This window comes from Xiphophorus hellerii, chromosome 23 (assembly GCF_003331165.1).
Source record: "Xiphophorus hellerii strain 12219 chromosome 23, Xiphophorus_hellerii-4.1, whole genome shotgun sequence".
NCBI classification, from domain to species: Eukaryota; Metazoa; Chordata; class Actinopteri; order Cyprinodontiformes; family Poeciliidae; genus Xiphophorus; species Xiphophorus hellerii.
Genome location: NC_045694.1, coordinates 22200414 through 22217548, shown reverse-complemented (window position 1 = coordinate 22217548; position 17135 = coordinate 22200414). Strand labels below are relative to the sequence as shown.

At 39.7% G+C, this 17135-nt stretch overlaps 1 protein-coding gene across 1 annotated transcript in view; it reads right to left on the bottom strand.

The window, feature by feature from the left end:
* Positions 1-14264: 14264 nt before the first annotated feature.
* Positions 14265-17135, bottom strand: part of ctnna1 (catenin (cadherin-associated protein), alpha 1) — a 72821-nt gene continuing 69950 nt past the window's right edge. The window contains exons 17-18 of the mRNA XM_032554332.1: positions 16872-17006; positions 14265-16009 (exon numbers count right to left, since the gene is read on the bottom strand). Of these exons, the coding sequence (XP_032410223.1) occupies positions 15719-16009; positions 16872-17006 (426 nt within the window). The 3' untranslated portion in view covers positions 14265-15718. The remainder of the gene's footprint in view (positions 16010-16871; positions 17007-17135) is intronic.

Genomic DNA, 17135 nt, shown 5'->3' with positions numbered 1-17135 from the left:
TCAGAAATTTTGCCCCAACTTTGACACATTTCTATTAGAAATGTTGTCTGTGTCTTATCACTGTGAGAGAATTTTGTTATTATCCATATATGGTCGTGTCTTCCTCTTTTAGTGGGCAAGACTCAAATTGTGTAATTTGTTTTAATATGACTTATTTGCTCTGAAACACAATTGGGAGGCTGGTTGCTCTTTTTTTCTGTCTCGTGTTTTAAATAGTTTCCCTCAAAAATATGCAGTTTAAACATGTGCAAACACATTTTAATGAGGCTAAATAAGCTTACGCTACACAATTTGATCCTATGAATTGCTTTGTGCCATTGAATCAGTTTTAAGGTCAAATATAACTGACTCGCTTATGTATTTCTTCGCCACACCATGACAAGTTCAGTCAACCCATGGACAAATCTTATTCTACTCCCACTTTCCACTGCATATACAACACACATCCGCATTACAGAAAGTTTCCAAAACCTGGAGCAATCATTGTGTGGATGTAGACACTCCGGAGGCACTGTTCCAAAACACTGCTTCATTTCTGAGCTGCTCTGTGCCCTCCCTGCATCACCAGATATACATACAATCCAATCCGTCTGAGTCACTGCCCAAGGTTACTGCTAGAAGAGGTAACAGTTTCACATCCAAACTTCTTGTTCGAGCCGATCTTCCCAGGCAACGTCTCTTTCTAGCAAATAACAGCCACTCGAGTGTGCATGATGGCTGAAATCAAGCGTGGAGCGGAGTACCAGGTCGTGCTGTGAGGCTGAGGCAAAGTTCGCGGCACCGTCGCCACGGAGAAATTATTTAGCATCACTTTTAATTAAGTCAGCCCACAGAGCAGCTCGTTACAATGGAGGCTTGATTTACTCAATGTATATCAGACTCCCTTCAGTTCAGTGGCATTTTATGCCTGTTTCCGCTCAAGCTCACCCCCAACACACCCCCACCCTCAGCGGTGTCACTGCAGGCTTACAAACAATACAGCATACATGACAGCGGCAATATGGGAGCTGACAGCAGAACAAGAGGAGCTCTGGACTTTGAGATGCATTAGCCTAAATGACCTCTAAAGAGATCGTCTTGCTCATGCATACATTTTTTTCCCCCCTTGTGAAGGTTAAACCTGCCCTTCATGGGATTAATTCATTCTTAATGCACCAGCCGCTTTCTCTGGGATGTTGTTGAACAAGCCTGATGCATCGCACAACAACTGAGGAGCTTTATGCAACATGAGGAGAGCTAAACGCGAGACCTAACGTGCAAAACGAGGGATTTGCGGAGCAAAATAAAACCCAGCATATGTTCTTATCCTCAGCGCTAGAATTTGGGTTCAACAAGTAAATAACATGGCTAGTGTAGCGTAACTTTTCTGCTCATTTTGTCATGGAGATATGGTCTTTTTCCACATCTTTTTCTTTTTGCAACCACAAAACTCTGTTTATTCTTATCGATGCACTAATTCAGATTTTATGGTTCCTACCCATTTTTCAAGTCAAAATCCAGAGCTGTCCAGATACCCAAATGCAAGACAGATGGGTGGATGTGTGGATAAATAAATTGCAATAGCATCTTTGCATGTCTAACCTTGCCAAACAGCTAAAGCTCATGCTATATGGTGTCTGTGACAAATACTTGATGTTCCATGAAATCACCTACATTTCTCACACTTAGTCCCACACATTATTAAAGACGTCAGCATATAAAAAAAAGTGTGACAGCAGCTTTACATATATATGAACTTCAAGGTTGTCAGACCCTATCCATATTCAGAAACGGAGATAAGATAGGGAATTTTTAAATTCCCCTTTCTGAAAAGTTCCCTTTTAAACACATAATTTCTAAAGAAAAATGTATCCATCCATTCAAAAATAATGCTACGGCCTTTATGTGCAGGGTTGGGAAATAAATAATTAACTTGTGCTAGTGCAGCTGAGTGCAATCTGTTTGCACTTTTTGCCTCTTTTTAAGTTGTTTAAATAACCTAAACTTTTACTTGAGTTTATTTTCATTAAAATATTTCACTCAGTTATAATATACTTCATGTCTGTTTGGGTAAAAACAAAAACAACACCAGAAATAAATGACACTGCTAGGTCAGTAATCAGATCCCATGGTGTTGCATCATCACCTGCACGCTTACATTCGATGCCATCATAAACAAAAAGGATGTTTGTTACATCAAAAATTATATTTTAATGTAATATAAAATTGATCTCATTTCTGTAATCTGACTTGTGATGCAGTTGCCAGTTACCAGCACCTAAACTCATCTTTTGAGATTTTTGCTGTCCGGTGCCAAACAAACAAACTGCAAATTCTCATCATCAATATTCTACAAATAATTTATTTGCTCTTCTTGCCCACTTCTCTTGTGTTACCATCTCTTACATTTTGCATTGGCACCCCACCTGACGGCTGAGTTAACAAACCACTCGCATTTGGGAAAAGATAATTTAGTCCGACACTGCAAAAAAGTTGCAAATTTTGCGAACAGAGAAAGCTCTCTGGGTTGGGATGGAGAAAAAAAAACAACTGAACAAAATAAACAATTTGACAGACAGGAAGGGGTAGCTTTTACTGCGGATGCAGCTGGGAACTAGGGGGGATTAATAAGTGAAAAATGAGCTGCATGCTTCGATGATGCACCACGTTTGCCTGTGGTACTTAACATGCAGCACCAGGAGTGCACGGCAGCGTCACTCGAAAAAGGCCGATTAGCGACTTATATGTTGATATCACACCCTATCATGCCTAATTCTAACTCCATCAAAACACCTCTAAACTAATAAATTGGACTTTATGCATATTCCTGGCTGAAAGTCACAACTTCCCCCGGTAACCATGGTGACAGAGGCAACTGCTCGACTGGTAAATCATCTCTTTCTGAGGGAGATCACAATGCTGCATTCCCTCCCAGTAATAACAACCCCGCTCCTTTCATCTGTGCTGTGCTGTGTTTCAGATCGTCTGGAAGTGGAAAGCAGGCGGAAAGGGAAGCCCCGCTGTGAGCCCTTTGTTTCACCATCAGGGCAACACGCCCCCCATGCCCCCCACCCGCCCTCCGCCACCACCACACCCAAGCAAACACACACGTTTGTGGCCTAACTAGCTCTGGTACTAATTAGCCACAAATCACAGAGCGCGTTTGAAAAATCATCACTAACTTTACTTATAAATAACACCGATAAAAACGAGCAGCTCTTCGATTATTGCTGGTAGAGCCCTTATGTAGAGCTGAGCAGCAGACCACATTAGCTGATTGTAATGGATTTCTATCGGCATTCTGCTATGATGAGGACTCAACTAACAACACACACACACACACCCACGCACACACACCCACAAGATCACACATGGACAAAACTGTCCAACCTTAAACAGTGAACTATTAGAATCATGGCTTCTCTGCTAAATTACTCCGTCATCTTGCTAAGCTTTTTTGTTTCTGCAAAATAACTCCAGGCATTATTTCCATCATCTTCTTAGCTTTTCAAGGTCCTCAAAGACTTCAATAAAAGAAATAGTTTTGCTCTTCGAAATAACAATAATTTTACTAATGAGCTTCTTAACAGTACAGAAGCGACATCTATAAGCTTTTCAGCACTCTCACAGCAAGATAAAAGACTATATTAGTATTAAGAGCTGTTAAGAAAGTATTTGCCCTCACATAGATTTATTCTGCTGCTGCTGCTGCTGCTGCTTTTTGTCACACTTTAATGTCTAATATTTTCAAACAACACGTATAATTAGACAAAGACAACCTGAGTAAATATAAAATAAGCTTCAAATGACGACATTATTTATTAAGGGAAAAACAATTTGTACCAATCAGATGAAAAAGTAACTATTAAGTTGTATTATTAATGATCAGTAATCAGTTATTGGGATTAAGCGTATTTTTGGGGTTGAATTTTACTAGTCACAAAGAAGCTAAGGTATCAAAAAATCACCTAAACAGAACCTGTCTGACCAGCAATGTGCACAGATGGACACTAGGAGGTGCTAGACCACCTGTCCTTTTAGTTCTGAACAAAAAAAAGTGGCCCCTCTGAAATCTTCTTTTTTTTTTTTTAAGTGCTTTACATATGGCAACTGATTTGAAATAAATTATGTTCAACCTGTGCCTGAGAGAAAAAAATCTCACACTAGTAAGGCAGCTGGCGGCTACATGTGCCGCACAAGGTGCCCGTTTTTTTCCCACCTGCCCCCCAAAATGTCTATGCACTCCACTGGGCCTGACGACATGAAGCAGGCCAACACATCATGTCTGATCTACTGATTATCACAATAGATGAGAAACAAAGTCACTAAGCTCCATCAGGCTGGAGGGGCTTACAAAGCTGAGTCAAACTGTAAAGATGGATGGACGTCTTTTGGAGCTCCAATGGACAGCATTGACAGTTTTAGTCTGCAAATGGAGAAAATGTGAAACACATTTTGGGGGTGATTACCTTTTCACATAAGGTCATACTGGTTTGGACAGCTATTTACCCTTAATAAATTGAATTCTAATTGAAACATATGCTAGCATTTATTTGATCATCTGAAACATGTGAATGTGTTTAAAAAATAAAAATTGCAAAAAAAAAGAAAATCTGCAAGGGGAAATACTTTTTCGCAGCGTTGTTATCGATAGGTCACAAACATGTTTCCCCACGGTACAAATCCAATTAACACTCTCTCCAGCTGCTTTGTGGAGCCCCCACCATGAAACCCTGCTGACCACTCAGATCCGCGTACTGTCAGTGTGCAAATAGCCGGGCTGCTTCATAGCCTGTTAGCACATGGGAAGACATGTAGGACTCATTCCCTCAGCCTCCGAATGCAGAGAATCTGTCTGGCTATTTGATTAATGTCGCAGCTGGGAGCAACATCTAATTGCAGAAGCAGGATAAACACTTACTCAGAGAAAGGAAACGGTGCAAATCAGACCACTCCCCAGAGTATAGAGGAAGGAAATTGGTTTAAGGATGAGACGCAGGCTTGCGTACCAATGCGGAGAGCCTGTCAGCCCTCTTTTTCTCTCTCTCTCTCTCTTTCTAGCCCTCTTCACCCCTGCTGCGGCACCTTTGATTCAGCTTTTCACTGGAAATTGGGGAAGTGACACAGCTCCCTTTTTTCTTGCTCTTTAGCAATGCTCGACCAGCGAGCACAAAGTCCAATCCTCCAATCTGACTGTAACCGATGACTGGAGGAGATATAAATCATACTTGAATTGCAGCCCTGAGATGTCAGCCATTAAAATACTGTGCTGTCTCAAGCGGGGATCTGGAATTCATATGAAATGATTGGTAGTCATCCCTGCTGCGCGATACAGCTGGATTACCTCATGCAAAGGTGTTCGGCTGTGTGTTTAATATCAGGCTCTGTTTAAATAGCTGTCGGTGTGCGTTTTCCATAAAAGCATCAACACGGGACAGAGCAGCATAGCTTCTCAAGACACTACTACATTTGTCTGTTTGCAAATACGGCACATTGCAAAAGTGATCAGCAATCAGATTCTTAATTAGGTTTAGGTCTCAACTTTGACTAGGCCATTCTAAAACAATGAATGTGGTTTGATCCAAACTCTGTGCACCACAAATCTGGAACAAACTTCCAGGAAATTGCAAAACAGCCGAAACAATGAGTTGCTTTAAGTCTAGACAAGCTCCCCAACAATAAATGAAACACTAACCAACATTTTGAAGTGTAATAATGGTACACTATTAACTCTTTCAGGGAGTTAATAATGTACTTTACAAATAAAGCTCATTAAATGATTGATTAAACTGCTCTCTAGTTTAGCGCCACCAAAAGGGTTCAATTTCACCACAGTCTCAAGTCGTGCAAGATTTATCTTGCATTTAGCTCCAGCCATCTCTCTCTCCACTCTGACCAGCTTTCATCTCCTGGAGGATCCCCCTTAACATGACGCTGCCACCACCTTGCTTCACAATAGGGATTCTGTTTTCAGGGCGATGGACAATGTTAGTTTTCCACCAAAAACAGTGTTTTGCATGTCAACCAAAAAGTTAGATTTTGTTCGGATCTGACCAGAACTCCTAAGGACGACCCACATGGATCGTGCAGAGATCCATGGGGATGAGATTTCTTATGTCTTCCAAAGAAGTCAGGGTTGGGGAATTGCACAAATCATAATTGTCATGTGGATCTCTGCAGCTCCTCGTGAGTTAACATGAGCCTCTTGACCGCTTCTCGGGGCGTCCACAATGTTTTGCTAAGTTGTCAATTGTGTAAGAGTATATCTATATGCAGATGATACGTGTTCCTTGGTCTTCATGATACAGTTTGATCTCTTCTTTTCAGTATTTATACTGAAATTAAAACACAACCTGGTGAACTTTATCAATTCAGATGCTTCTGAAGGCAATTTGCACAGGATTATGTTGAAGGGTGTCAGAGTAAAAGGGGCTAAATACAAGATCCTCTCTTGCTTTTTCTTCTTTTTAAGAACATTTCTATGTGGAATTTAAAAAAATGTAGTGCTGTGAGTATTCTTTAATGGCACTTTGGTCCACCAGCCTCGACTGCAGACAAAACCGTGCCACAAGGAAGGGCCTGAAAACCACAAATCATTCCACCCAAAAGACAATTAAAGAGCAAGCAGAAAACATTTTGCATCTAATTACATCACACAAATTATCCCAGACAGAACATACCGTTCACCACAGTCATTTATTCCCAACGCGCTGACAGCAGCCTTCACTGTTCGACTTGCAGTGTTTTCTCTCTCTGAAGCTTTCCGTTGTGAAAGGAGTTTTTAACATAATTACCTTCGTCATTCCCTCTGCTGATATTCTTATTTCCCCTTTTTCTTTTAGGTTTTGTCATTCCTTAGGAGCTGCTTATAAAAGAAAATTAAAAATGAAAAGATTGTGCTCTTTCTAAGGCTGCCAACGTTTCACTGGATTACATGATGTGGAGCTCTGCTGTGCGTTAAGGGAAAATAAATATCCCGAGCTGCGCTCACGATGAAGGAGAGCTCATTTTATGGATCTGATTTGAGGAGCAATTTTATCCAAAGGTTAAGGTATGAAAGAAGGTTTAGTGAGATCATCAACCAATGTGGCTGATCTTTATAACGAGAACAGCAAAAAATAATTTCACTGCTCAGATACTGTAGTTCCTCTTTACAAATAGAGCTTGCCTTTATTGTGGGTGTCGGCCTGGAGTCGGTGTTTGATTTATATTCATAAGAAAAATGTGCTTTCATACTCTAATGGAAGTCCAAAAATGTTTTTGACTCCACAGAAGTGGAAAATAAAAATGCACGTCTCACTGAGAGCAGAGTCGTACATGCAGGAAGACATAATTTAAATAACTATGACAGATGCATATCAGTCAATTAAAATATCAGTAAAACGCTCACTTCTTTTAGTAATTCGATTTAAAAAGTGTCACATGTCACATAGACTAATTACACATAAGCATTTGTCTGTCAATTTTGAAGATTATGGCTAAAAGGTGATGAGAAATGTTAATATTGTAGACAAGAAAAAAGATATGTGCTTGATACTTGATTTTTGCTCCTTTTGCATGAGTTACTGCATTTATGCAGTGTAGCATGGAGGTGATAAGGGAGCCCAGGTTGCTTTAATAGTGGCCTTCATCTTCATCCTCTTTAAAAAACTCAACACTAAACACACTACAGGTAATGTTGATCTTTGTCCAACACCAGCATTAGACACGGAGCCGCAAATCACTGACTGTGAAAACTTCACATTGGACTTCAAGCAATGTGGATTGTGCCTGTGCCTCTCCACTCGTCTTCCAGACTCTGTGACATCCATTTTCAAATAAAATGTAAAATTTACTTTGATCTGAAATACATATTTTAAGACACTTCAACGGCGCCTCTGGTATGTGCTCCATTTCTTGTGAAATTACAAAATAACTCTTGGTTATGGACATTCATCTTAAGGTTGAGATTATTGGACGTTGCTGCTGCATCTTGTCCTACCACACTTTTCTACTTCCACTCAACTTTCCACCCTTACATGTGGATAGAGCTCTCTGTGAACAGCCAGCTCCTTTAGAAATTACATGGCCTAATCGCTTACTCACGCCGTTTGCTGTGGGTGTCAGTGACTGCCTGGACAAATCAGCTATTTCCCCGTGAATCACTTTTTAATTAAATTTTTCCAAATTAATGGGTTTTTATTAGCCATATTCATCAAAACTAACAGAAGTAATGCTTGAAATATTCCACTGGATGTATGATTTGTGAGTACCGTAAATAAACAGTCCATTGATATGCAATTTATTGAAAGCAAATAAGTATTTGTATTTCTCCTGCTGCCCTGGAGTTAACTAGTTTTTGCTAAGCTTTTCCTCTTTTTTCCTGGTGTACTTGGCATCAGAGGACATCTGTAACAAATCCCTGTTCAAACAGCCTCCTGCAGATAAAATTGTTATTAATGTTTCTACTTTTTTTTTTTTTTTTTAAAATATTGGCATTCTGCAAAGGTTGAACTAATGAATACGGGACAATGTTTGGAAGACCTTGAAACTAGATTAAAAGCAATGCCTCTATACCTCTAAGTTTTGACTTTGCTCTGTAATTATCCTCTGATAACTCAAATGGAAAGCTTCTCATGTCTAATGGCTTCTCTACAAAGTACTCACACTCATGCTGAACAACAGGGCCTCTCTGTGTGTTCGGAGAGTATCAGAAGTCCCAAATACCTGACAGCCTATCCTCTGTGTCCTGCTGTCCTCTTAGATCCTGTGAGAAGCTGCTGACATTTTAGTGAGGACTGCTTCATTTGACCCGAGGTGTGGGTTTTACCGCTCCTTTCAGAGAACCGTACCTGCTATTTATAAACTCCACATAACAGAGCTCAATCTGAAAACATCAAATGACAGACAGGTGCTTCAGAAACCCGCTTTCTACGGCTTAGTTCAAGAAATAACCCCTCACAAGGCCCTGCACTCCTCTGATTATGGATGTTCAGCTCTGAGTTTCCTTCCTTCTTTCCATCCTCTGTTTTTTTTTTTTTTTTTTTAAACGCGCATCCCTGGCACCCAGGAGAACTTACGCTATTGATTAAACTGTCGTACTTAACCACTGTGATTGATAAAACTTCATTCAAACATGTCATACAATGACAGCGGTTTGAGTGATACAGCACAACACAAATAGAGCAGAGGGGAGGCGGGGGGGGGGGGACCGGCAGCTGGGTCTGTGACACGAGGAGCTGCTCGGCGTTGTCGACTCTTGTGTCATATTTGTATTCAGAAACCTCACACAAAGAACGGAGCGTTGTTTTCGCTCTTCAGGCCCTCGGCTGATTCAGGTTCCCCGATTCAGAGCATCAGAGGGGAATCCATCCTGTTATTATCTGAGCCTCCTGTGGGAAATCCTTATTTACAGAGAAGCGTGGTCGGTCCTCGGGGCAGCCGAGGAGGGTCATGCTGTCAGGAAGTGGGACGAACCAGCAAACAAGGCTTAGGATTTAAAGACATGCCATCTTTTGTGAAACTGAATCACATCAAATTGAAAAACTTTAGTATTTTTTTTATTATTACCACCAGATTTATCACCCTGACACAATATGCTGATAATGTTTTTAACTTTTAACACAATTTCATTAAAAAAGCCTTCTGAGGTTCTATAAATATATTTGACGTCGTGCAGAAGTCTTAATAGCTACATTTGTCACTTTGACAGGGTTGCAGAATTGAAAACAGAGCTTTGTCATGTGTGGAGAGAAGTGCGAAGGGTTTGACTTGAATCTGAGCCATCGTGGTTCCCAACGCGCATTAAAGCGATTTCCATGCATAAGCAGACTGAAAATACGTGCTAGGAGAAAACAGGGAAAGAGGACGAGTAACAATAAAAAGAACATACATGCTTTAATGAGAAATGGTTCAGGTTTGTGCAGTGTGAAAACTCTGGCATCATAACATCATGAACACCTGGCTGAGACTGTGCTGGTTGCCTTTTTGCTGTCAGAGGAGCTCGGATGGGGCCTCTGTGGATTTGACTTGTTTGTCAAGCACACCACACAGATGCTAGATTGGACTGAGATCTGGGGAACCTAAGGGGCAAGACAACACCTCAAAGTCATTGTTGTGCTCTACAAACCATTCATGAATAGTTTTTGGTTCACGCCATCGGGGAATTGCCTTTAAATGAAAGGGTGTATATGGTCAGTGTCAAAAGGTGTCAAAATAACACACACAAGGATAATTACCCTGAAAGACATTTCTCATAGCATCAACTTCTTTGGACTGACTTTGGACTTAATGCATCCTGGGGTAACGTGTTGCTAAGAACTGCATATAAACCCGCTCATTTACATGATTTTTTAAAATGACTTGTTTGGCCAGGCCACCTACTTCCTTTGCTCCGTTGTCCATTATTTTTGCCTACAACGCGTCTGGTCTGTAGCTATGCAACAGACTGGGATGCACTGTCCTTTCCGACTGAATTTATTCAATATTTATTGATTATGAAAAATATTTCACTTTTTGTTGCCAACTAGATGATAAATTAAGTAGAAAGTATTAATTTGAATATAATTATTCAAATTATATATATACTGTATATATATAGATATATACAGTATATATATATTGCAAGGTTTTGTGCTGCTAGTTATATAATGTTGCTGCTAAGTTTCTCTACCCTTCAGCCGCCACTAGGGGGCGGTTGTGCCAACACTGGCCATGCTAGTTCAATTTCGAGGTTTGGCATTTCTTGAATAGAAACAAGTTATATAAAAAGAAGAAAATAAACAAGTTGTATTTAAAATCGCAAATAAATTGAATTATTTCATACATTTTTTTACTCAGTTACTCACAGGCAAACAAATATCCACCTTTATAAAGACCAGTAAAAGGAGTGATGCTAACCAAACATGTCAAAGATGTCTGTCATGAAAAACAGCGAGAAGGTCTGACTCTGTGACTCTTAATTAATTTCCTTTGTGTATTTACTTATTTATTTATTTAGTGTTGGATTCAAAAGATGCAAATAAAAAGGCAACAATAATCTTTAAAAAAGGCAACCTGTAGTGCAGTAGTTTACAAAAACCTTGGCTTGATTAGTTTGCTGGCAATGAAAGAGGAAATAAATTAAGCAATTTAATATATGTTCCCTTACAATCAGCTGATTGTCACCGGCGTGGACCTGGATGAAGAAAAACAAGCTCAAGCTGCTCTGCTGGGGCAGCAATCAGCACCACATGAGACTGGACAGCTCCACCTGGGGCTAAACAAGGTTTGAAATCAGCCCCCAGTGGACCAGGAGGGGAAATATCATTTAAAGCAGCTGCAGTCCAGAGCACGTTGGACTTGGAAATGTAATAAAGTTTAGTCGCTGCTAAAGAAGTTTTCCTCCTGCTATTTAGGTTTTACTTGGTTAGAATAGACCACAATGCAAGCCTTTTTTCAGGTCTTATTTTATTGACTTATTAGGTTGCCTTTGATCCACCTGTTGGTTCTTGTCTGTTATATTTTCCTCATGCATTGCAACTTGATCAGCTGCACGTTACACCAGCATCAAGTTTAAACTTTAAGGTCTTTTCCTGAAAACAGATCAGTTCAAACCAGCACACAGGTTACTGCTCTATTGTATGGAGATAATTTACTTGGTACATATATTTATGCATAAAGTTTAGTCAAAAAATAATAATGTGGGGGTGGCGTAGGGGTTAGCGCGACCCACATTTGGAGGCCTTGAGTCCTCGATGCAGCCGTCGCGGGTTCGACTCCCGGACCCGACGATATTTGCCGCATGTCTTCCCCCCTCTCCTTCCCCGTTTCCTGTCAGCCCACTGTCATATAAGGGACACTAGAGCCCACAAAAGATCCCCTGGAGGGGTAAAAAAAAAAAATAATAATGTGGAAAATATTTGCTCTGGCAAGCTTGTCTATAATAACTGAACCCAAAAGAAATGAAATGTGTTTAGACAGCTATGAAACAATAGGTAAGTGTACAATAAAATCTACACATTTAACATTTACGGTCAGGGCTGTGGTAGATATGAAAATGATCAGATCACTTATTGAATACTGACATTAACAATTAATAACCCATGGAAAAATAGAGCTTACTTTTATTTCTTCAGTCTCATAGTGAATCTAATGTGACTAAAGTTACCCTCTATCCGTTCTGTTAGGTAGCTGGATTCTTTACAAAGATCACATTTTATCATATTGGCTCACAAATATGCAGAAATTGTTTCTTTAGAAAGTTATTTTAGGTTGGTGCTACTAGCCTTGTGCTACTACTACAGAGGTTATGACTGGAAAACAGCAGAGTTAAAGCCCACACACCTTCTGGTTCTGTTTAGTTGAGCTTTGAATGGACTTGTTTTTTTTTTATTATTTGTATACAATTTGCAGGCAAGTGTTTTGGGGGTGGTGTGCGTGTGTGTGTGGAGAGTGGTACGATGTACGTCCCGTTTGCCAGTAAAATATAAGAGTCTGAAGATAAATAAGGTGATTCCAGGTTCTGTGTGAGCTCCATAATGAACTAGGCATGCTGAGAAAGTCGTTGAAAAAGAGCCATCGTTAGTGCTACTGAGTCACACTGTGCTTCTTCCGCTTCGAGGTCAAAAGCTTTAAGAAAGCTCTCCACAGTGGTTCTTCCCTCCATGCAAAAATGAAATGAGTAATGACTCATTTAGCTGCGTGGTCCTGGTCTAAATTTGTATGTCCCTTAATATACCCTTTGGAGGGTATTAACTATTTCTCAAGATATTAAAGGTTTTAAAAATCATTTGAGCTCTGCAAATTTGTATCAGGGCCCCCTGGTGTTTATTTCAGCGTTTTATCCACCTCTGTGGGCCGCGTTGACTAAATATGCAAGCGTGACTTGCATTTGTATTCAGCCTCCCAAACAAATAAATTTGATTATCATTCGTTTTATTCAATCGTTACAGGGTAGGAGAAAAGCTGGTGCTTGTTACCAGGTCAGCAGTCTGTCACAGCTTAACTTATCAAAAAGAAAAAGGGCAATTCAGGGGTCTAGGGATCTTAGTGCTGTCAATCACCCTCATGTGTGCACTGCTCAAATCCTTCCCTGTGCTTTCTGCTAGCCTACAGGTGGTTCCCCACACTGGAATCTATTGTAAATGCTCAGGTTTGTTAATTTTGTTTATAAAGACAGTTTTATTCATGCCTTATGTTGTGTTTTTATTTCCCTTTTATTTATTTATTGTTTTTTGATGGTTGTGCTTCATTTTGGATATTTAAAATATCTTCCAGTTCTAGTGTGGAGTGTTCTTGACAAAATTACATGAATAGTCTCAGAGAGCAAACTTGCATTATTAATTAACATATTACTTCAAAACAGTTCCAAAACAATTTATCACCAAGCAAACTTTATTGTGATAGAGCCATTGGTGACGGTTTTAACAAATTTGTATAAAACATCTTTTTTCCCCCCACCTGTCGGTGACTTGCGACTGATATTCTAAACTTAAGCAGTGTTGGAGACATCGGTAACGTTAAAAACAGAAGAACCGGAACTGATAAACATCACAATTTTAATTAAAATTATATTTCTAATGTCATGCAGCCTCAGACCTTATGCAAAATAACTGAGAAAATTTAATCTCAGCTTCCATTAGCTGTAGCTACTTCATCGTCATAAACACTTGATGTAGAAAATCACAATCGAGTTTTGCTGATTGAAACTATTCAAGTTTCAATATTCAAACTGAATGAAATCCTAATTTTCATGAGATGATCATTAACGTTTGATCTCCGGGCGTATGACTACTTACCGTCTTATTGGTTGTAAGTTCTTAAATGCTAAAAAGCCTGATTTAAAACAAGCTAGAATATTTTTTAATGAAGAAGCAAAGCTAGATCCTGATAGAAATCTGTGACGGTATGAAGACGTGAAGGTGTCTTCTCAGAGCCCCTCCTTAATTATGTCACCGCAACACTTCAAGAATGAAACATTTTGTTCAAAATTTCTCTGCCGCAGTCGCTACACTTTGACTGCAGCAACGAGTCAGCAGCGCAACACTAAACGAGCCACTTAACGTTAAAATGGGCACATTTTTGATGAGAAAATTAACCGCAGCACTAGAGCATGTTGAAACAGCATACTGTAGACTGCCCCCAAGTCAGTAACAAAGACTACAGGGAGATATTTATATATAATTCATTGTTATGAAACAGTGCATAGTTAGTGGGAGAAAGTTACTTGAGATGGCTTTTAATTTCCAAATAGTCAAATGGCAACACACTGCATGACCTAAAAGCATGAGAATAAGAGTGCAGTATGCAAGAATGCAAACCAGACGAATGGATTGACTTTGTTTATTTAAGATAGAAATCAGGCACATTAATATAAGAAATGTATGCACTAATAAGTCAGCTCTCAATAATAATAAAATCCACAGCAAAGTATTTCAACTCAAGACTCAAACCAAACAATAGAGCAAAAGATGGGGAAACAATCCACTGACATTTTCTGTTTCGGAGTTCACCCTTAAAAAGAAAACCTCGTCCAATAACTTCACATGTCCCTCCGGCTGGACATGATGTTTTCAACAAAGCAAAGGTCTCAAAGACAAGAGCAGCAGAATCTCAAAGCGCTGCTGTGGACCAACGACCTGCTCAAAAGCAGAAACCTGCACGACCCCTCCGCACCTTACAGCTCCACCCCACTGGTTTTAGTTAGAAAAAAAAAAACAACAACAAAAAAAACACATTACAAATAAAAAAAAGACATTTCGTTTTAAAGCTCTATCATCTGGGGAAAAAAAGGATTTATGGTTTTATAAAGATTCTGATATAAAATTTTAGTGTTCAAGCTCAAGGACAAGAAGTTTAAAGGCAAACTCTACACAGCAGGTAGAAAATATTGATCCCGTTGAATTGAACCCATTCAGAACGTGGAGATGTTTGGTCTCACTAGTAAATGAAGCTCATTGGCTTTGCAAAGTACTGACGCACACTCCGCTCATCCTGCAGCCCTCTGAGCTCTTCCAAACTCTCAGGAGTTTGAGAAGCTTTAAAAAAAGAAAAAAGCACTAAAGTGAGTAGCAGTGGTGTCAGTTTGAATACATGAAGTCATAAAATAAAACAAAGAACAGCTGACAATGATCAGGATTTGAGATGAGGGTTTTTATAAAGAAACAAAATTTAACTGTTCAAATGTTAAAGCAACGACACAAATCTGATAAGTTTAAAGTTATTAGGCGTTTAGTGGCTTCTGAACATAATTTTAGGATTTATAAATGCAAGCACATATAGAAATGGCCTGAAGCTTTCTTTTTATGGAAGACGAACAACTGAATATCTCACTATTTAGATTAACAGCTACTGCTTAAGACACACACAAAAAAAGGAGAAGCTAATTTTGCATAGCTGTTATTTGCAGTCTGTCAAAAACATAATGGGAAAACCGTACAGCCCCAGAGTTTTACTTAAACGTGTTCAAAAAAATTTAATTCATCAAAAACAACAAAAAAAATTGGAATTACTTTCTGTATCCACATTTTCTTCTCATATAAATGAAAAAAAAAAGTCCTATCCAGTTGGTTTCCCTTCTGACTGCACTTTCTACAGAAGAGACGGTTAATGCTGCAGATTAAAGCAAATCTGAAAGTTAGGAATGAGTCAGTGGAGGAATACAACGGCCCAAACGAAGAAGCTGACGAAAAAATGACAGCTCTTTGATTTGACTTAATAAAAGGCTCAATCTATGCTATACTTTTGGGCTACATACTTATGCTCTCCTCCTGGGGGTTTTCTAGATGCTATCCATGGCTTTGAACTCGCTCAAAGCCTGCACAGGGCTGACATGCTTCTTCTGCGAAGATCTCTTGACTTTGTTGGTCTGCCCGTCGTCCTGCTTCTCTCGCTTCACCAGCGGCTTCTTCTCGGGAGCTTTCATTCTCCAGGAGACCGCGGGCATGTTGAGTGCCTCCATGTTTTTGTTCTTTTGGTACTTCGTAGAGGCGACGTAGGAGGCCTTGACAGTGGACACCACGGCGTTCATCAGGTTCTTAGCTGCCTGAATCAGGGACATGGCGCTGTCCAACTAAACCGAGAAGAGAGAAGCTGTTAGTATCAAGCAATTGGGAAAACGAAAGGTTGCTACAGTGCTTTTTATTTTACACAATTTGAATTCATGTAAATTGAAAAGTAACTTGCCATCCCCACTTAATGACTTCTGGTTTTGGGCCAAAAACGTAAAACTCAAACGTATGCAGCAGAGGATCCCTGGCGTCTGGCGAGTTTCAGAATATCTAAAAAGGTCACCCTAATTTAATCTGCTCGCTTAACAGCTCCAGAGACACTAGTGACACTTAAAAAATGCTGGAATAATAGTCTTCTCTGTGTTCTTTTAGGAAGCAGGGCAAAAATCACGACACCCTGCTCACTCAGGTATAGTAATGTAGCCATTTTAAACTGGAGAGTAAGTGCTTAATTATTGCTTAAAGGCTTTGAACATTGCTAAGTTGGAAGGTGGAAAGGTTAGAAAACATTTGTTGAACACAGCCAGGCACATTTGAGACATTCATTCCTTTTTTGTGGAAAAAGAATCAGCCTTTGTTTTGGCAGCCTTTGTCTTTAAGAATTTGTCATGGATTTTAGCAATAAATTAAGCTTCAGAAAGTAAGCAGTGCATTCAATTTAATCATAATAAATGCATGAAAAAAAATCTGTTTAAGCCACAAATTGCAAGGTGAGCAACGGTGAAGCATCAGAAAAACAATGACTGTCCTGTCTGCTATGGAAAGTTGAAATGTTTTCATTTATCAGTCACTTTGGTTTGTTAAACGGCGGAACATTTGAAACGGCGTCACTGACTTCCTCTGCACTCACTAAAATTTGTCTCATCAGCATGAAAAAAAATTATGCTCGGTTTAAAAGAAGAAGAAGAAAGAAGCTGGACTCACCCCAGAGACAACCAGCTCCCCTCCCAGGTTCTGAACTTCAGCTTTGACTTTACTGCAGATGTTGAGCTGATGGCAGTACAGGGCGATGCGCTGCAGGTAGGCGAGCAGGTCCTGCTTGCAGGAAGAGTCGGGACACTGCGGGAGAGACAACAAAAACACGATTAAACAACGTGGAATAACACATTTGCACATCTGAGTAAAAATTATACGTCTTCAGCTGGTTTTAAAGAGGAAAAGAAAAAAAACGATAGTCTTTGTAGCTTT